Source organism: Coregonus clupeaformis, unplaced genomic scaffold (genome assembly GCF_020615455.1).
Source record: "Coregonus clupeaformis isolate EN_2021a unplaced genomic scaffold, ASM2061545v1 scaf0173, whole genome shotgun sequence".
NCBI lineage: Eukaryota > Metazoa > Chordata > Actinopteri > Salmoniformes > Salmonidae > Coregonus > Coregonus clupeaformis.
This window is the reverse complement of record NW_025533628.1, coordinates 154,238-176,355: the sequence shown is the minus strand read 5'-3', so window position 1 is coordinate 176,355 and position 22,118 is coordinate 154,238. Positions and strand designations below refer to the sequence as shown.

The following is a 22,118-nucleotide window of genomic DNA, read 5'->3' as shown; positions in this document are numbered from 1 at the left end:
GCAGGACTGTCCCTAGAAAAAAAAAGATTGTACTCAAACGTACCAACAGCCAAAGTGTAGTATGAAAAATGTATTGGGGTGATGAGTTGGGGTCCAGTGGGCCTCAGTCCTTCCACAGGGTCTCAGAGCTCACTCCTGTGGCTCCTGGCGACTAGCGAGGGGATTAATGAAACACATCCAGGGGGAGATAAATCACTGTCGTCATCCAACCGTCATCGCCACAAGTTCCATTCAGGGAATGTCACACAGGCTCAACGTGAGACCCGCTGGGTCCATGTCACCAAATGCACGAGGTGAGTGGGTGGGGGCACACTGGGTGGCCCTCAGTAACCCCTAGCGACAGACAGGACAAGAGATAGATAGACTGACAGTGCATTATTCAGAGATGTGTGTTGCTGCTTCCAAGAGTAGGAGCAGGCTAGGATGAGTACCTGGGAACATCTGAGGGAATCTATCACCACTGTGCTTTTAACACATTGCTACAGTATGCATGAAACACCAACAGAATCCAAAAGATCAGTTAAAGGAATGTTTGTCTAGAACTCCATTTTTATTTTTAAAGTCATTTAGCAGACACTCTTATCCAGAGCGACTTACAGGAGCAATTAGGGTTAGGTGCCTTGCTCAAGGGCACATCAACAGACGTTTCACCTAGTCTGCTCGGGAATTCGAACCAGAGACCTTTCGATTACTGGCCCAATGCTCATAACCACTAAACTACCTGTCGCCACCTGTCAAACAGGGAGAGCCAACTAAAGGTGTTAACCCTCCACATCTATCAAGACAGCTAAAGGCGTTAACCCTCCACATCTATCAAGACAACTAAAGGCGTTAACCCTCCACATCTATCAAGACAACTAAAGGCGTTAACCCTCCACATCTCTCAAGACAACTAAAGGCGTTAACCCTCCACATCTCTCAAGACAACTAAAGGTGTTAACCCTCCACATCTCTCAAGACAACTAAAGGTGTTAACCCTCCACATCTCTCAAGACAACTAAAGGCGTTAACCCTCCACATCTCTCAAGACAACTAAAGGTGTTAACCCTCCACATCTCTCAAGACAACTAAAGGCGTTAACCCTCCACATCTATCAAGACAACTAAAGGTGTTAACCCTCCACATCTATCAAGACAACTAAAGGTGTTAAACCTCCACATCTATGAAGACAACTGGAGCACTGGGCCAGCCACTCTTAAATAGCACCTGGGCCAGGACAGGTGAAACACCTTCCCACTAACGAGATGACAAACCAGCGCAGGTGTAATATATACTGACTAACGAGGTGACACCAATCGATGCGCCCAACGTGCTAACGTCCAACCTCAAAACATACATGGAAAAACCAAAGCCTGTAACACCTTCCCCCTTAAGACAACAAATATATTCCATATTTCCGTTGAACAAGTTTGCTCACCACCAACAGAAAAATACTTCCACATCACAACATGATCAACTAAAAATGCGTCGCTACATAAAATTCCCCTAATTGACAGATTTTTTGCTACAACTTCCAAGTCCGTTGGAGAGGATCAGCTTGAGAAAAGTGAGGTGTAGAATCACTGATCTACAAATAGTATTTCCTGCCTAATAACAGGCTTAGTGTGATTAAAGATTGATAGAGCAACACCTCTCCTGGCTTAGGCCACCCCCCCACCAAACACTCACGCCCAACCACACCTTGACTGATTGATTGGAGACAGCCAAACACTCACGCCCAACCACACCTTGACTGATTGGTTGGAGACAGCCAAACACTCACGCCCAACCACACCTTGACTGATTGATTGGAGACAGCCAAACACTCACGCCCAACCACACCTTGACTGATTGATTGGAGACAGCCAAACACTCACGCCCAACCACACCTTGACTGATTGATTGGAGACAGCCAAACACTCACGGCCAACCACACCTTGACTGATTGATTGAGACAGCCAAACACTCACGCCCAACCACACCTTGACTGATTGATTGGAGACAGCCAAACACTCACGCCCAACCACACCTTGACTGATTGATTGGAGACAGCCAAACACTCACGCCCAACCACACCTTGACTGATTGATTGGAGACAGCCAAACACTCACGCCCAACCACACCTTGACTGATTGATTGGAGACAGCCAAACACTCACGCCCAACCACACCTTGACTGATTGATTGGAGACAGCTTGTGTCAATTAAAGAACATTTCCTAGGATGTTCTACCTGCAGCAAACCTAGTGGATAATGCTGGAAATACAGGTCAAAGAAAACCCAACCAAAAACAACAACAACAACAACTGGCCCTAGTTATGATCACAGTCATTTAGGGACCACAGCTAAAGATGGCTGCATCAGGAATACAGGTCTGGCCCCAGTTATGATCACAGTCATTTAGGGACCACAGCTAAAGATGGCTGCCTCAGGAATACAGGTCTGAACCTAGTTATGATCACAGTCATTTAGGGACCACAGCTAAAGATGGCTGCCTCAGGAATACAGGTCTGGCCCTAGTTATGATCACAGTCATTTAGGGACCACAGCTAAAGATGGCTGCATCAGGAATACAGGTCTGGCTCCAGTTATGATCACAGTCATTTAGGGACCACAGCTAAAGATGGCTGCCTCAGGAATACAGGTCTGGCCCCAGTTATGATCACAGTCATTTAGGGACCACAGCTAAAGATGGCTGCCTCAGGAATACAGGTCTGGCCCCAGTTATGATCACAGTCATTTAGGGACCACAGCTAAAGATGGCTGCCTCAGGAATACAGGTCTGGCCCCAGTTATGATCACAGTCATTTAGGGACCACAGCTAAAGATGGCTGCATCAGGAATACAGGTCTGGCCCCAGTTATGATCACAGTCATTTAGGGACCACAGCTAAAGATGGCTGCCTCAGGAATACAGGTCTGGCCCCAGTTATGATCACAGTCATTTAGGGACCACAGCTAAAGATGGCTGCCTCAGGAATACAGGTCTGGCCCCAGTTATGATCACAGTCATTTAGGGACCACAGCTAAAGATGGCTGCCTCAGGAATACAGGTTGATTCCTAACACATATCTCACCCTCACAGCCCAGTAACCACAGGACAGGGTCCTTGTGACATCATGCCACAGTCACTGTTGTCTTGGTAATCGTTGTACGATGCCGATCAAACTGCCTCAAAGCAAACCGTCTACAGCTTGGACCTCTGAAAAGCTTGGTTTTAGATCTTCCAAAAACATTTACCATGTTGGTCATTTTTTGGTCTATAACAAAATATCACTGAATTCCAGGGAGATATGACTTCATCTCTTTTTATTTTTTATTTTTTTTTCACCTTTATTTAACCAGGTAAGCCAGTTGAGAACAAGTTCTCATTTACAACTGCGACCTGGCTAAGATAAAGCAAAGCAGTGCGATAAAAACAACAACACAGAGTTACATATGGGGTAAACAAAACATAAAGTCAAAAATACAACAGAAAATATATATACAGTGTGTATAATGTAGTAAATTATGGAGGTAAGGCAATAAATAGGCCATAGTGCAAAATAATTACAATTTCGTATTAACACTGGAATGCTAGATGTGCAAGAGATGATGTGCAAATAGAGATACTGGGGTACAAATTAGCAAAATAAATAACAATATAGGGATGAGGTAGTTGGGAGGGCTAATTTCAGAATGGCTGTGTACAGGTGCAGTGATCTTTGACACATAAGAGATATGAGACAACACAAGATATCCACTATGCCCCGAGGCAGGCTTAAGGCTGCAGGAGTCAGAACAGGTGTATAGAGAAAACAATCCTCTCTAACCCATGGGCATGTGTCCAACAATCTATCCTGGACAAGTCAATGGTTGGCCATTCCCTCAGTGTGGACCAACCATTGTTTTACCTGATAAACCATCTGGCTAGATTAACTATATGAGCCCAGTAACCAACAGCCAATGTCTATATTGAGCGAACAATGGAAACACAGAATAATATGTACACCTGATTTCCTCCAGTCTAATCCCAACTGGAATGAAACCACCTGATTTCCTTCAGTCTAATCCCAACTGGAATGAAACCACCTGATTTCCTCCAGTCTATTCCCAACTGGAATGAAACCACCTGATTTCCTCCAGTCTAATCCCAACTGGAATGAAACCACCTGATTTCCTCCAGTCTAATCCCAACTGGAATGAAACCACCTGATTTCCTTCAGTCTAATCCCAACTGGAATGAAACCACCTGATTTCCTTCAGTCTAATCCCAACTGGAATGAAACCACCTGATTTCCTTCAGTCTAATCCCAACTGGAATGAAACCACCTGATTTCCTCCAGTCTAATCCCAACTGGAATGAAACCACCTGATTTCCTTCAGTCTAATCCCAACTGGAATGAAACCACCTGATTTCCTTCAGTCTAATCCCAACTGGAATGAAACCACCTGATTTCCTTCAGTCTAATCCCAACTGGAATGAAACCACCTGATTTCCTTCAGTCTAATCCCAACTGGAATGAAACCACCTGATTTCCTTCAGTCTAATCCCAACTGGAATGAAACCACCTGATTTCCTCCAGTCTAATCCCAACTGGCATGAAACCACCTGATTTCCTTCAGTCTAATCCCAACTGGCATGAAACCACCTGATTTCCTCCAGTCTATTCCCAACTGGAATGAAACCACCTGATTTCCTTCAGTCTAATCCCAACTGGAATGAAACCACCTGATTTCCTCCAGTCTAATCCCAACTGGAATGAAACCACCTGATTTCCTTCAGTCTATTCCCAACTGGCATGGAAACCACCTGATTTCCTCCAGTCAATTCCCCAACTGGAATGAAACCACCTGATTTCCTTCAGTCTAAACCCAACTGGAATGAAACCACCTGATTTCCTTCAGTCTAATCCCAACTGGAATGAAACCACCTGATTTCCTTCAGTCTAATCCCAACTGGAATGAAACCACATGATTTCCTCCAGTCTAATCCCAACTGGCATGAAACCACCTGATTTCCCTTCAATCTAATCCCAACTGGCATGAAACCACCTGATTTCCTCCAGTCTATTCCCAACTGGAATGAAACCACCTGATTTCCTTCAGTCTAATCCCAACTGGAATGAAACCACCTGATTTCCTTCAGTCTAATCCCAACTGGAATGAAACCACCTGATTTCCTCCAGTCTATTCCCAACTGGAATGAAACCACCTGATTTCCTTCAGTCTAATCCCAACTGGAATGAAACCACCTGATTTCCTTCAGTCTAATCCCAACTGGAATGAAACCACCTGATTTCCTTCAGTCTAATCCCAACTGGAATGAAACCACCTGATTTCCTCCAGTCTAATCCCAACTGGCATGAAACCACCTGATTTCCTTCAGTCTAATCCCAACTGGCATGAAACCACCTGATTTCCATCAGTCTATTCCCAACTGGAATGAAACCACCTGATTTCCTTCAGTCTAATCCCAACTGGAATGAAACCACCTGATTTCCTTCAGTCTAATCCCAACTGGAATGAAACCACCTGATTTCCTTCAGTCTAATCCCAACTGGAATGAACCCACCTGATTTCCTCCAGTCTAATCCCAACTGGCATGAAACCACCTGATTTCCTTCAGTCTAATCCCAACTGGCATGAAACCACCTGATTTCCTCCAGTCTATTCCCAACTGGAATGAAACCACCTGATTTCCTTCAGTCTAATCCCAACTGGCATGAAACCACCTGATTTCCTTCAGTCTAATCCCAACTGGAATGAAACCACCTGATTTCCTTCAGTCTAATCCCAACTGGAATGAAACCACCTGATTTCCTCCAGTCTAATCCCAACTGGCATGAAACCACCTGATTTCCTTCAGTCTAATCCCAACTGGCATGAACCCACCTGATTTCCTCCAGTCTATTCCCAACTGGAATGAAACCACCTGATTTCCTTCAGTCTAATCCCAACTGGCATGAACCCACCTGATTTCCTCCAGTCTATTCCCAACTGGAATGAAACCACCTGATTTCCTTCAGTCTAATCCCAACTGGAATGAAACCACCTGATTTCCTTCAGTCTAATCCCAACTGGAATGAAACCACATGATATCCTTCAGTCTAATCCCAACTGGAATGAAACCACCTGATTTCCTTCAGTCTAATCCCAACTGGAATGAAACCACCTGATTTCCTTCAGTCTAATCCCAACTGGAATGAAACCACCTGATTTCCTTCAGTCTAATCCCAACTGGAATGAAACCACCTGATTTCCTTCAGTCTAATCCCAACTGGAATGAAACCACCTGATTTCCTTCAGTCTAATCCCAACTGGAATGAAACCACCTGATTTCCTTCAATCTAATCCCAACTGGAATGAAACCACCTGATTTCCTTCAGTCTAATCCCAACTGGAATGAAACCACCTGATTTCCTTCAGTCTAATCCCAACTGGAATGAAACCACCTGATTTCCTTCAATCTAATCCCAACTGGAATGAAACCACCTGATTTCCTTCAGTCTAATCCCAACTGGAATGAAACCACCTGATTTCCTTCAGTCTAATCCCAACTGGAATGAAACCACCTGATTTCCTTCAGTCTAATCCCAACTGGAATGAAACCACCTGATTTCCTTCAGTCTAATCCCAACTGGAATGAAACCACCTGATTTCCTTCAGTCTAATCCCAACTGGAATGAAACCACCTGATTTCCTTCAGTCTAATCCCAGCTGGAATGAAACCACCTGATTTCCTTCAGTCTAATCCCAACTGGAATGAAACCACCTGATTTCCTTCAGTCTAATCCCAACTGGAATGAAACCACCTGATTTCCTTCAGTCTGTTCCCAACTGGAATGAAACCACCTGATTTCCTTCAGTCTGTTCCCAACTGGCATGAAACCACCTGATTTCCTTCAGTCTAATCCCAACTGGAATGAAACCACCTGATTTCCTTCAGTCTAATCCCAACTGGAATGAAACCACCTGATTTCCTTCAGTCTAATCCCAACTGGCATGAAACGACCTGATTTCCTTCAGTCTAATCCCAACTGGCATGAAACCACCTGATTTTCTTCGGTCTAATCCCAACTGGAATGAAACCACCTGATTTCCTTCGGTCTAATCCCAACTGGCATGAAACCACCTGATTTCCTTAGGTCTAATCCCAACTGGCATGAAACCACCTGATTTCCTTCAGTCTAATCCCAACTGGCATGAAACCACCTGATTTCCTTCAGTCAATTCCCAACTGGAATGAAACCACCTGATTTCCTTCAGTCTAATCCCAACTGGAATGAAACCACCTGATTTCCTTCAGTCTATTCCCAACTGGAATGAAACCACCTGATTTCCTTCAGTCTAATCCCAATTGGAATGAAACCACCTGATTTCCTTCAGTCTAATCCCAAATGGAATGAAACCACCTGATTTCCTTCAGTCTAATCCCAACTGGCATGAAACCACCTGATTTCCTTCAGTCTAATCCCAACTGGAATGAAACCACCTGATTTCCTTCAGTCTAATCCCAACTGGAATGAAACCACCTGATTACCTTCAGTCTATTCCCAACTGGAATGAAACCACCTGATTTCCTTCAGTCTAATCCCAACTGGAATAAAACCACCTGATTTCCCTTCAGTCTAATCCCAACTGGAATGAAACCACATGATATCCTTCAGTCTAATCCCAACTGGAATGAAACCACCTGATTTCCCCAGTCTAATCCCAACTGGAATGAAACCACCTGATTTCCTCCAGTCTAATCCCAACTGAAATGAAACCACCTGATTTCCTCCAGTCTAATCGCAACTGGAATGAAACCATCTGATTTCCTTCAGTCCAATCCCAACTGGCATGAAACCACCTGATTTCCTCCAGTCTAATCCCAACTGGAATGAAACCACCTGATTTCCTCCAGTCTAATCCCAACTGGAATGAAACCACCTGATTTCCTCCAGTCTAATCCCAACTGGAATGAAACCACCTGATTTCCTCCAGTCTAATCCCAACTAGAATGAAACCACCTGATTTCCTTCAGTCTAATCCCAACTGGCATGAAACGACCTGATTTCCTTCAGTCTAATCCCAACTGGCATGAAACCACCTGATTTCCTTCAGTCTAATCCCAACTGGAATGAAACCACCTGATTTCCTTCAGTCAAATCCCAACTGGCATGAAACCACCTGATTTCCTTCGGTCTAATCCCAACTGGCATGAAACCACCTGATTTCCTTCAGTCTAATCCCAACTGGCATGAAACCACCTGATTTCCTTCAGTCTAATCCCAACTGGAATGAAACCACCTGATTTCCTTCAGTCTAATCCCAACTGGAATGAAACCACCTGATTTCCTTCAGTCTAATCCCAACTGGAATGAAACCACCTGATTTCTTCAGTCTAATCACAACTGGAATGAAACCACCTGATTTCCTTCAGTCTATTCCCAACTGGAATGAAACCACCTGATTTCCTTCAGTCTAATCCCAACTGGAATGAAACCACCTGATTTCCTTCAGTCTAATCCCAACTGGAATGAAACCACCTGATTTCCTTCAGTCTAGTCCCAACTGAATGAAACCACATGATATCCTTCAGTCTAATCCCAACTGGAATGAAACCACCTGATTTCCTCCAGTCCAATCCCAACTGGAATGAAACCACCTGATTTCCTCCAGTCTAATCCCAACTGGAATGAAACCACCTGATTTCCTCCAGTCTAATCCCAACTGGAATGAAACCACCTGATTTCCTTCAGTCTAATCCCAACTGGCATGAAACAACCTGATTTCCTTCAGTCTAATCACAACTGGAATGAAACCACCTGATTTCCTTCAGTCTAATCCCAACTGGCATGAAACCACCTGATTTCCTTCAGTCTAATCCCAACTGGAATGAAACCACCTGATTTCCTTCAGTCTAATCCCAACTGGCATGAAACGACCTGATTTCCTTCAGTCTAATCCCAACTGGCATGAAACCACCTGATTTCCTTCGGTCTAATCCCAACTGGAATGAAACCAACTGATTTCCTTCGGTCTAATCCCAACTGGCATGAAACCACCTGATTTCCTTCGGTCTAATCCCAACTGGCATGAAACCACCTGATTTCCTTCAGTCTAATCCCAACTGGCATGAAACCACCTGATTTCCTTCAGTCTATTCCCAACTGGAATGAAACCACCTGATTTCCTTCAGTCTAATCCCAACTGGAATGAAACCACCTGATATCCTTCAGTCTAATCCCAGCTGGAATGAAACCACCTGATTTCCTTCAGTCTATTCCCAACTGGAATGAAACCACCTGATTTCCTTCAGTCTAATCCCAACTGAAATGAAACCACCTGATTTCCTTCAGTCTAATCCCAACTGGAATGAAACCACCTGATTTCCTTCAGTCTATTCCCAACTGGAATGAAACCACCTGATTTCCTTCAGTCTAATCCCAACTAGAATGAAACCACCTGATTTCCTTCAGTCTAATCCCAACTGGCATGAAACGACCTGATTTCCTTCAGTCTAATCCCAACTGGCATGAAACCACCTGATTTCCTTCAGTCTAATCCCAACTGGAATGAAACCACCTGATTTCCTTCAGTCTAATCCCAACTGGCATGAAACCACCTGATTTCCTTCAGTCTAATCCCAACTGGCATGAAACCACCTGATTTCCTTCAGTCTAATCCCAACTGGCATGAAACCACCTGATTTCCTTCAGTCTAATCCCAACTGGCATGAAACCACCTGATTTCCTTCAATCTAATCCCAACTGGAATGAAACCACCTGATTTCCTTCAGTCTAATCCCAACTGGAATGAAACCACCTGATTTCCTTCAGTCTAATCCCAACTGGCATGAAACCACCTGATTTCCTTCAGTCTAATCCCAACTGGAATGAAACCACCTGATTTCCTTCAGTCTATTCCCAACTGAATGAAACCACCTGATTTCCTTCAGTCTAATCCCAACTGGAATGAAACCACCTGATTTCCTTCAGTCTAATCCCAACTGGAATGAAACCACCTGATTTCCTTCAGTCTAATCCCAACTGGAATGAAACCACATGATATCCTTCAGTCTAATCCCAACTGGAATGAAACCACCTGATTTCCTTCAGTCTAATCCCAACTGGAATGAAACCACCTGATTTCCTTCAGTCTAATCCCAACTGGAATGAAACCACCTGATTTCCTTCAGTCTAATCCCAACTGGAATGAAACCACCTGATTTCCTTCAGTCTAATCCCAACTGGAATGAAACCACCTGATTTCCTTCAGTCTAATCCCAACTGGAATGAAACCACCTGATTTCCTTCAGTCTAATCCCAGCTGGAATGAAACCACCTGATTTCCTTCAGTCTAATCCCAACTGGAATGAAACCACCTGATTTCCTTCAGTCTAATCCCAACTGGAATGAAACCACCTGATTTCCTTCAGTCTGTTCCCAACTGGAATGAAACCACCTGATTTCCTTCAGTCTGTTCCCAACTGGAATGAAACCACCTGATTTCCTTCAGTCTAATCCCAACTGGAATGAAACCACCTGATTTCCTTCAGTCTAATCCCAACTGGAATGAAACCACCTGATTTCCTTCAGTCTAATCCCAACTGGCATGAAACGACCTGATTTCCTTCAGTCTAATCCCAACTGGCATGAAACCACCTGATTTCCTTCAGTCTAATCCCAACTGGAATGAAACCACCTGATTTCCTTCAGTCTAATCCCAACTGGAATGAAACCACCTGATTTCCTTCAGTCAAATCCTAACTGGCATGGAAACCACCTGATTTCCTTCGGTCTAATCCCAACTGGCATGAAACCACCTGATTTCCTTCAGTCTAATCCCAACTGGCATGAAACCACCTGATTTCCTTCAGTCAATTCCCAACTGGCATGAAACCACCTGATTTCCTTCAGTCTAATCCCAACTGGAATGAAACCACCTGATTTCCTTCAGTCTATTCACAACTGGAATGAAACCACCTGATTTCCTTCAGTCTAATCCCAATTGGAATGAAACCACCTGATTTCCTTCAGTCTAATCCCAAATGGAATGAAACCACCTGATTTCCTTCAGTCTAATCCCAACTGGCATGAAACCACCTGATTTCCTTCAGTCTAATCCCAACTGGAATGAAATCACCTGATTTCCTTCAGTCTAATCCCAACTGGAATGAAACCACCTGATTTCCTTCAGTCTATTCCCAACTGGAATGAAACCACCTGATTTCCTTCAGTCTAATCCCAACTGGAATAAAACCACCTGATTTCCTTCAGTCTAATCCCAACTGGAATGAAACCACATGATATCCTTCAGTCTAATCCCCAACTGGAATGAAACCACCTGATTTCCTCCAGTCTAATCCAAACTGGAATGAAACCACCTGATTTCCTCCAGTCTAATCCCAACTGGAATGAAACCACCTGATTTCCTCCAGTCTAATCCCAACTGGAATGAAACCACCTGATTTCCTTCAGTCTAATCCCAACTGGAATGAAACCACCTGATTTCCTTCGGTCTAATCCCAACTGGCATGAAACCACCTGATTTCCTTCAGTCTAATCCCAACTGGCATGAAACCACCTGATTTCTTTCAGTCTATTCCCAACTGGAATGAAACCACCTGATTTCCTTCAGTCTAATCCCAACTGGAATGAAACCACCTGATTTCCTTCAGTCTAATCCCAACTGGAATGAAACCACATGATATCCTTCAGTCTAATCCCAACTGGAATGAAACCACCTGATTTCCTTCAGTCTATTCCCAACTGGAATGAAACCACCTGATTTCCTTCAGTCTAATCCCAACTGGCATGAAACCACCTGATTTCTTTCAGTCTATTCCCAACTGGAATGAAACCACCTGATTTCCTTCAGTCTAATCCCAACTAGAATGAAACCACCTGATTTCCTTCAGTCTAATCCCAACTGGCATGAAACCACCTGATTTCCTTCAGTCTAATCCCAACTGGCATGAAACCACCTGATTTCCTTCAGTCTAATCCCAACTGGAATGAAACCACCTGATTTCCTTCAGTCTAAACCCAACTGGAATGAAACCACCTGATTTCCTTCAGTCTAATCCCAACTGGAATGAAACCACCTGATTTCCTTCAGTCTAATCCCAACTGGAATGAAACCACCTGATTTCCTTCAGTCTAATCCCAACTGGAATGAAACCACCTGATTTCCTTCAGTCTAATCCCAACTGGAATGAAACCACCTGATTTCCTTCAGTCTAATCCCAACTGGAATGAAACCACCTGATTTCCTTCAATCTAATCCCAACTGGAATGAAACCACCTGATTTCCTTCAGTCTAATCCCAACTGGAATGAAACCACCTGATTTCCTTCAGTCTAATCCCAACTGGAATGAAACCACCTGATTTCCTTCAATCTAATCCCAACTGGAATGAAACCACCTGATTTCCTTCAGTCTAATCCCAACTGGAATGAAACCACCTTATTTCCTTCAGTCTAATCCCAACTGGAATGAAACCACCTGATTTCCTTCAGTCTAATCCCAGCTGGAATGAAACCACCTGATTTCCTTCAGTCTAATCCCAACTGGAATGAAACCACCTGATTTCCTTCAGTCTAATCCCAACTGGAATGAAACCACCTGATTTCCTTCAGTCTGTTCCCAACTGGAATGAAACCACCTGATTTCCTTCAGTCTGTTCCCAACTGGAATGAAACCACCTGATTTCCTTCAGTCTAATCCCAACTGGAATGAAACCACCTGATTTCCTTCAGTCTAATCCCAACTGGAATGAAACCACCTGATTTCCTTCAGTCTAATCCCAACTGGCATGAAACGACCTGATTTCCTTCAGTCTAATCCCAACTGGCATGAAACCACCTGATTTCCTTCGGTCTAATCCCAACTGGAATGAAACCACCTGATTTCCTTCGGTCTAATCCCAACTGGCATGAAACCACCTGATTTCCTTCGGTCTAATCCCAACTGGCATGAAACCACCTGATTTCCTTCAGTCTAATCCCAACTGGCATGAAACCACCTGATTTCCTTCAGTCAATTCCCAACTGGAATGAAACCACCTGATTTCCTTCAGTCTAATCCCAACTGGAATGAAACCACCTGATTTCCTTCAGTCTAATCCCAACTGGAATGAAACCACCTGATTTCCTTCAGTCTAATCCCAACTGGAATGAAACCACCTGATTTCCTTCAGTCTAATCACAACTGGAATGAAACCACCTGATTTCCTTCAGTCTATTCCCAACTGGAATGAAACCACCTGATTTCCTTCAGTCTAATCCCAACTGGAATGAAACCACATGATTTCCTTCAGTCTAATCCCAACTGGAATGAAACCACCTGATTTCCTTCAGTCTAATCCCAACTGGAATGAAACCACATGATATCCTTCAGTCTAATCCCAACTGGAATGAAACCACCTGATTTCCTTCAGTCTAATCCCAACTGGAATGAAACCACCTGATTTCCTTCAGTCACATGATATCCTTCAGTCTAATCCCAACTGGAATGAAACCACCTGATTTCCTCCAGTCTAATCCCAACTGGAATGAAACCACCTGATTTCCTTCAGTCTAATCCCAACTGAATGAAACCACCTGATTTCCTTCAGTCACATGATATCCTTCAGTCTAATCCCAACTGGAATGAAACCACCTGATTTCCTCCAGTCTAATCCCAACTGGAATGAAACCACCTGATTTCCTCCAGTCTAATCCCAACTGGAATGAAACCACCTGATTTCCTCCAGTCTAATCCCAACTGGAATGAAACCACCTGATTTCCTTCAGTCTAATCCCAACTGGCATGAAACCACCTGATTTCCTCCAGTCTAATCCCAACTGGAATGAAACCACCTGATTTCCTCCAGTCTAATCCCAACTGGAATGAAACCACCTGATTTCCTCCAGTCTAATCCCAACTGGAATGAAACCACCTGATTTCCTTCAGTCTAATCCCAACTGGCATGAAACCACCTGATTTCCTTCAGTCTAATCACAACTGGAATGAAACCACCTGATTCCCTTCAGTCTAATCCCAACTGGCATGAAACCACCTGATTTCCTTCAGTCTAATCCCAACTGGAATGAAACCACCTGATTTCCTTCGGTCTAATCCCAACTGGCATGAAACAACCTGATTTCCTTCGGTCTAATCCCAACTGGCATGAAACCACCTGATTTCCTTCAGTCTAATCCCAACTGGCATGAAACCACCTGATTTCCTTCAGTCTAATCCCAACTGGAATGAAACCACCTGATTTCCTTCAGTCTAATCCCAACTGGAATGAAACCACCTGATTTCCTTCAGTCTAATCCCAACTGGAATGAAACCACATGATATCCTTCAGTCTAATCCCAACTGGAATGAAACCACCTGATTTCCTTCAGTCTAATCCCAACTGGAATGAAACCACCTGATTTCCCTTCAGTCTAATCCCAACTGAAATGAAACCACCTGATTTCCTTCAGTCTAATCCCAACTGGAATGAAACCACCTGGTTTCCTTCAGTCTAATCCCAACTGGAATGAAACCACCTGATTTCCTTCAGTCTAATCCCAACTGGCATGAAACCACCTGATTACTAAGAAGTTCTGACTGGCCCAGTAATGAATCAGTAGAACATGAGTAGAGCATATGAGCATACGCCTCATTCCCACAGACAGGCAGTGAGACCGCCTCCCTTCTCCCTCCCCTCCTGCAGTGATTGGACAGCCCTGGTCACACTCTCTACGTCCCTCTGCAGTGATTGGACAGCCCTGGTCACACTCTCTACGTCCCTCTGCAGTGATTGGACAGCCCTGGTCACACTCTCTACGTCCCTCCTGCAGTGATTGGACAGCCCTGGTCACACTCTCTACGTCCCTCCTGCAGTGATTGGACAGCCCTGGTCACACTCTCTACGTCCCTCTGCAGTGATTGGACAGCCCTGGTCACACTCTCTACGTCCCTCCTGCAGTGATTGGACAGCCCTGGTCACACTCTCTACGTCCCTCTGCAGTGATTGGACAGCCCTGGTCACACCCTCTACGTCCCCTCCTGCAGTGATTGGACAGCCCTGGTCACACCCTCTACGTCCCTCTGCAGTGATTGGACAGCCCTGGTTACACCCTCTACGTCCCCTCCTGCAGTGATTGGACAGCCCTGGTCACACTCTCTACGTCCCTCTGCAGTGATTGGACAGCCCTGGTTACACTGTCTACATCCCTAGTGACACCCTATTCTCTACAGAGTGCACGACCTTTGACCTGGGCCTGGTTTCCCCATAGCCATGGAATTTAGGCTTAACGATGCATCTTTCCTACAACGGCCCACGATGTAACATGTGTTTCCCAAAACACCACGCAAAGAGAGCGGTCACTAAGTGTGTCGTTGGAGCCTGTAGATACTGATAGGATCAACAGAAAAACACCACGCAGAGAGAACGGTCACTAGGTGTGTCGTTGGAGCTTGTAGATACTGATGGGATCAACAGAAAAACACCACGCAGAGAGAACGGTCACTAAGTGTGTCGTTGGAGCGTATGGATACTGATAGGATCAACAGAAAAACACCACGCAGAGAGAACGGTCACTAAGTGTGTCGTTGGAGCGTATGGATACTGATAGGATCAACAGAAAAACACCACGCAGAGGGAACGGTCACTAAGTGTGTCGTTGGAGCGTATGGATACTGATAGGATCAACAGAAAAACACCACGCAGAGAGAACGGTCACTAAGTGTGTCGTTGGAGCGTATGGATACTGATAGGATCAACAGAAAAACACCACGCAGAGAGAACGGTCACTAAGTGTGTCGTTGGAGCGTATGGATACTGATAGGATCAACAGAAAAACACCACGCAGAGAGAACGGTCACTAAGTGTGTCGTTGGAGCCTGTAGATACTGATAGGATCAACAGAAAAACACCACGCAGAGAGAACGGTCACTAAGTGTGTCGTTGGAGCCTGTAGATACTGATAGGATCAACAGAAAAACACCACGCAGAGAGAACGGTCACTAAGTGTGTCGTTGGAGCCTGTAGATACTGATAGGATCAACAGAAAAACACCACGCAGAGAGAACGGTCACTAGGTGTGTCGTTGGAGCCTGTTGAAAGGCAGCACTGCTCTAGGATCAGCTTTCTCCATTCAAATCTTACCTTAACATTAGAATTATTCCACAATACTGATGACGGATCAGCTCCTAGAGAGATTATCACCTAATGGCTGCAAATATTGAGGCGGCTTATTCTAACGCTTACCCTTTATTAATGCACTCAATCACAGATTCCTTTGGCACATCATTGCGCACGTTACACATCATTAAATACTGTATATCGAGGCGAAAACTACAGACAGTGTAGCCTACAAACAGAACTCAATACATTTATTTCAATATGATTTAAACATACAGTACCTTCGGAAAGTTTTTAGACCCCTTGACCTTTTCCACATGTTGTTACGTTACAGCCTTATTCTAAAATGGATTAAATAGTTTTTTTCCCCCTCATCAATCTACACAAAATACCCCATAATGACAAAGCAAAAACAGGTTTTTAGAAATTTTAGCAAATGTATAAAAAATTAAAAACTTAAATATCACATTTACATAAGTATTCAGACCCTTTACTCAGTACTTTGTTGAAGCACCTTTGGCAGTGATTACAGCCTCGAGTCTTCTTGGGGATGACGCTAAAAGCTTGGCTCACCTGTATTTGGGGAGTTTCTCCCATTCTTCTCTGCAGATCCTCTCAAGCTCTGTCAGGTTGGATGGGGAGCGTTGCTGCACAGCTATTTTCAGGTCTCTCCAGAGATGTTCGATCAGGTTCAAGTCCAGGCTCTGGCTAGCCAACTCAAGGACATTCAGAGACTTGTCCCGAAGCCACTCCGTTGTCTTGGCTGTGTGCTTAGGGTCGTTGTCCTGTTGGAAGGTGAACCTTCACCCCAGTCTGAGGTCCTGAGCGCTCTGGAGCAGGTTTTCATCAAGGATCTCTGTACTTTGCTCCTTTCATCTTTTCCTCGATCCTCACTAGTCTCCCAGTCCCTGCCGCTGAAAAACATCCCCACAGCATGATGCTTCCACCACCATGCTTCACTGTAGGGATGGTGCCAGGTTTCCTCCAGACCTGATGCTTGGCATTCAGGCCAAAGAGTTCAATCTTGGTTTCATCAGACCAGAGAATCTTGTTGCTCATGGTCTGAGAGTCCTTTAAGTGCCTTTTGGCAAACTCCAAGCGGGCTGACATGTGCCTTTTACTGAGGAGTGGCTTCCGTCTGGTCACTCTACCATAAAGGCCTGATTGGTGGAGTGCTGCAGAGATGGTTGTCCTTCTGGAAGGTTCTCCCATCTCCACAGAGGAACTCTAGAGCTCTGTCAGAGTGACCATCAGGTTCTTGGTCACCTCCCTGACCAAGGCCCTTCTCCCCCGATTGCTCAGTTTGGCCGGGCGGCCAGCTCTAGGAAGAGTCTTGGTGGTTCCAAACTTCTTCCATTTAAGAATGATGGAGGCCACTGTGTTCTTGCGGACCTTCAATGCTGCAGAAATGTTTTGGTACCCTTCCCCAGATCTGTACCTCGACACAATCCTGTCTCGGAGCTCTACGGCAATTCCTTCAACCTCATGGCTTGGTTTTTGCTCTGACATTCACCGTCAACTGTGGGACCTTATATAGACAGGTGTGTGCCTTTCCAAATCATGTCCAATCAATTGAATTTACCACAGGTGGACTCCAATCAAGTTGTAGAAACATCTCAAGGATGATCAATGGAAACAGGATGCACCTGAGCTCAATTTCGAGTCTCATAGCAAAGAGTCTGAATACTTATGTAAATAAGGTTGTTGTTGTTTTTTTAAATAAATTTGCTAAAATTTCTAAAAACCTGTGTTCGCGTTGTCATTATGGGGTATTGTGTGTAGATTGCTGAGGATGTTTTTTTTATTTTAATCCATTTTAAAATAAGGCTGTAACGTAACAAAATGTGGAAAAGGTCAAGGGGTCTGAATACTTTCCCAACAAGCCTATTGACTTTTTTATGCAGTCATCTCGGTTTTCAATTTGAAGCATATTTTTTATCCTTCGCTTGTTCAATTGCAAAGACATTGGCAACTTTTTCATTCGTAGTGAACTTCATTCCCAAGTTATCAGCGGTCACAGAGACCGATAACCAGCTTGGTTCTATGTTTAGCAGAGATCTTCTGTGTATGAAGTGATGCAGAAGGTGGTCTGAGGCAGTCGCCAAATAAAAAGCGTTTAAGAGCAACTTTACTAACGATGGTTTTGGGAAACTGCTCTGAGATTTAACGACGCTCCCTACGAAGGTTCTAACAATGAACTTAGCCTTAGGATGCTTTCGGGAAACTGGGCCCGGACCTCTCTGGTCAGAAGTAGTGCACTATGTAGGGAATAGAGTCGGAGTCGGAGTCTACTTCAACACCAAACCAAGGTGCCTTCATAGTCAGACCATGATTTAAGATTCTGTTTCAACACATGGTCAGTAAGCGATCAGGAGTTTCTTTAAAAAAAACAAAGCATTGAATGTGAACACAGAGCAGCAATAACATGCTATAGATTTGTGGTACAATAAACAAAGGTTAAATCAATAGGCTTTAGATAACCTTGGAGCCTCTTTCAGACCACCCAGCAGATAAGCAATAGCCTGGTCCCAGATCTGTTTGTGCTCTGCCAACTCCACTGCTGTCATGACACTGGTCCCAGTTGTTTGTGCTCTGCCAACTCCACTGCTGTCATTATGGCATGACAATAAGCCTGGTCCCAGATCTGTTTATGCTCTTGCCAACTCCACTGCTGTCATGACAATAAGCCTGGTCCCAGATCTGTGTGTGCTCTTTCCAACTCCACTGCTGTCATTATGGCATGACAATAAGCCTGGTCCCAGATCTGTTTGTGCTCTGCCAACTCCACTGCTGTCATTATGGCATGACAATAAGTGACAAGCAGTTAGCATGATATCACAAACAGAATGACTCTCAGGCTAGCCAAGCAATACCCCAAGTCCAAAACTTACTTCAGCTTAGAAGATTGTAAGGGCTCGTAAGTAAGCATTTCCCTGTAAGGTCTACACCTGTTGTATTCGGCGCATGTGACGAATACAATTTGATTTGATTTGATTTGATATCTAAAACCCAAATCCTTTTCCAGTCCCTTTTGTATCCTGCGCCCCTAAGACTTTAGATGACTAACTACTGGAGTCACGCACGCCAACTCCTGATTCTATGATACCGAAAACCCAAGACATGACCGTCCAATAGAAGACAGGTATCTATGAGTTATCGTTCCATTTTGGAAAATAGCACCAACACCACCTGAACAATTTGGGCAGGGGACCGTGGAGATGTCTTTCTGACCTTTCTGTACACCAGCATGTTGGGGGGTTCATCAGCCACTCCATTGCTGCTCTGGTCGTAACTGTTTGTCTGCGCCATGGCTTTAAGGTGATCTACCTGGCAGTGTGAAGTAGTCCTGAAAGAGACGGGGGGGAAAGAGCAGATAAATATCAGCTGGCTGGTCTTCAGTGTGTTTAGATCGGCTGGAGTAGGCTACGGAAGCTCTGTTAGCGCCTTGTTAGTGTGTTAACAAGGATTGTCGACTAACCTTACAGGATACTGTTCATGAACTGGAATGATGTTACCTATTGAGGATAGCCTACACCCAATCACTCTTCTGTTTCATTTTATGATTAAAATTACGGTATTTGGTTTTTAGAAATAATCGAGTTTTAGAATAAAAGCATGCAAAATCATGAACCTTTCAGTGAAAAACGTATCTTTGGTGTAGATAGATAACCCACACAATACTTGTTTTTTCTTTAAATGAAAAAAAAAAAAAAGTGGGGGGGAAGCCAGTAATGTTTTAGAGCTGTTAGCGGTTCCAGGACCGGGGACAGCTCCTAAAGCTACCGTGAGGAGCGCTATGCAGCTACGGCTATGCTATCTAGATATATGTTATTCCAGTACGTTCTCCGAGGAGAAAACAAGACGTGTTGCTAGTTAAACCACGAGAGATATTTGAGGTGTATCCTACCCGACCACAGCCCGTAAGGAAGAAGTCCCTGTGTTCCGATAGAGACCCTCAAATCAGGTTGTCAGTTGGCAGTCGAAGGAATGTGATGATAATTCATTGGAAATGATGGAAATATGGCGCTCTTCCTATCGATGCTTGCAGTCAGACTGTGGCACTCTCTCTACCCGTCCTCTGTTATCTTCTCTTCTCTCCACACACTCGAACGGAGCTTGATGGCACAGATTCTCCATTATCTTGGCCAGATACTCTAGTGGCCGCTCTAACGATGAAAATAAATGTCTTCAAAAATGGAAGGCAGTCGGGAGGAGGCAAGATCAGGTGGGAGCATTCTAGCCAATGAGAGGGCAGATACCCGTATGAACAACAGGCACAACGGTTACCACAGCCACAAAGTCAAAATGGCTATTATATATATATTTTTTAACTTTTTGGTCTTAATTTAAGGTTAGGCATAAGGTTAGCAGTGTGGTTAGGGTTAGGTTTGAAATCAAATTTTAAGAACATAAATTGTAGAAATATGCGGAGTTTATGACTTTGTGGCTGTGATAACTAGTGACGACCAGGCACAACTCCGATATATAGTGTTTTTTCTCAAAGTTGCCCTGATGTCACGTGTCTTACTTATATCAGTACACTCGTAATAACCTAATCATTACGACATTTCTATTTGATCAAATAAGCCACACGTAGCAAATAAGCCATTACATTTTTTGTTAACAAAATTCGACAACCTCTCATAGACCTCCATTCAAAATGTCCTCACTGGTAAGCGAAAAAAATGTCACCTGCTGGAGAAGTCAGAGTTGGGGCCTGTCTGCCTTCCCTCTCGCTTCGCCTCCTCTCTGTGACGGGGGCGGGGCTGGCGGGGGCGCGCTCACAACCAGCACGTGAACGCGCATCGAGCCGTTGGTAATCTCGAGCCGCCTTGGCAACTGCACGGTTAAAAAGGCATCTACCTCCATCCTCCCTCCTCCTCTCCACAGCCTGCCAGCCACATATCTCAAAGAACAAATGAATGTAACCTTCTAATAATACTGCCTCTACAATAAACAATAGATAAGGTTTATGGCTTATTATGTTATTTTGTAGGCCAAGGTGTTATATTGAACATGTATGAAGATAATTTCAAAGGGAAAAGAGTGCACTTTAATTTACATTTTTATGTTAAAAAGCCTTTTCGTGACCTAACTCCTCGCTCCTGACTATTTTACCTCTTACTGGCTCAGACTTTGCTGATAGCTACTTTATTGAGGAAAAGATGATTTACTATGAGTGACGTGGTTTTCCCCAATGGTGATCTGAAGATGAATGCCCTAACTGTAAGTCGCTCTGTATAAGAGCATCGGCTAAATTACTAAAATTGTAAAAGGGTATAGGCTTCACACATCATGAATCATTGAAAACATGTAACACATGAATTACAAAGGTATCATCAAAGAGTTTACTGTCTGTACATCTTAGCTAGTATGTCCCCTGTGTCTAGGTGGAGTCAACATCTGTCCAAACAAAACGGAAGTGAAGACAAATAGTTAATTGACTCCTGAGGATTGGGTAGAGGAGCGTGATGTTCTAGCCTCAGGGCACTCAGCTATGGAACTAGAATACATATCACTTCAGAGGATTGGGCTCTCTCTCTCTCTCTCTCTCTCTCTCACACACACACACACACACACACACACACACACAAATGAACGTTTCAGTAAAAGTGTCGGTTTTAGCCAGCCGGCTAATTTTCAACCGTAGTCCCTGGGCAGGTTACTAAAAACCATTACAATACAGACAAACAATGAGCAGTGAGCAACATGCAGAGAGACATAGAACAAGCAACACGTGGCACGCAGACAGAGAAACAGAACAAGCAACACGTAGCACGCAGACAGAGCAACATAGAACAAGCAACACATAGCACACAGACAGAGAAACAGAACAAGCAACACGTAGCAGTAGCACACAGACAGAAACAAAACAAGTAACACGTAGCACGCAGACAAGGAACAGAACAAGCAATACGCAGCACACAGACAGAGAAACATAGGACAAGCAACACGTAGCACGCAGACAGAGAAACATAGAACACGCAACACGTAGCACGCAGACAGAGCAACATAGAACAAGCAACACGTAGCACGCAGACAGAGGAACAGA

The 22,118-nt window shown here is 44.2% G+C and overlaps 1 protein-coding gene across 1 annotated transcript in view; it reads right to left on the bottom strand.

The window, feature by feature from the left end:
• LOC121578767 (regulator of G-protein signaling 7-like) overlaps window positions 1-20,150 on the bottom strand; it is a 268,935-nt gene extending 248,785 nt beyond the window's left edge. Inside the window, exons 1-2 of the mRNA XM_045213932.1 lie at window positions 19,974-20,150; window positions 19,298-19,412 (exon numbers count right to left, since the gene is read on the bottom strand). Of these exons, the coding sequence (XP_045069867.1) occupies window positions 19,298-19,375 (78 nt within the window). The 5' untranslated portion in view covers window positions 19,376-19,412; window positions 19,974-20,150. The remainder of the gene's footprint in view (window positions 1-19,297; window positions 19,413-19,973) is intronic.
• Window positions 20,151-22,118: the final 1,968 nt, after the last annotated feature.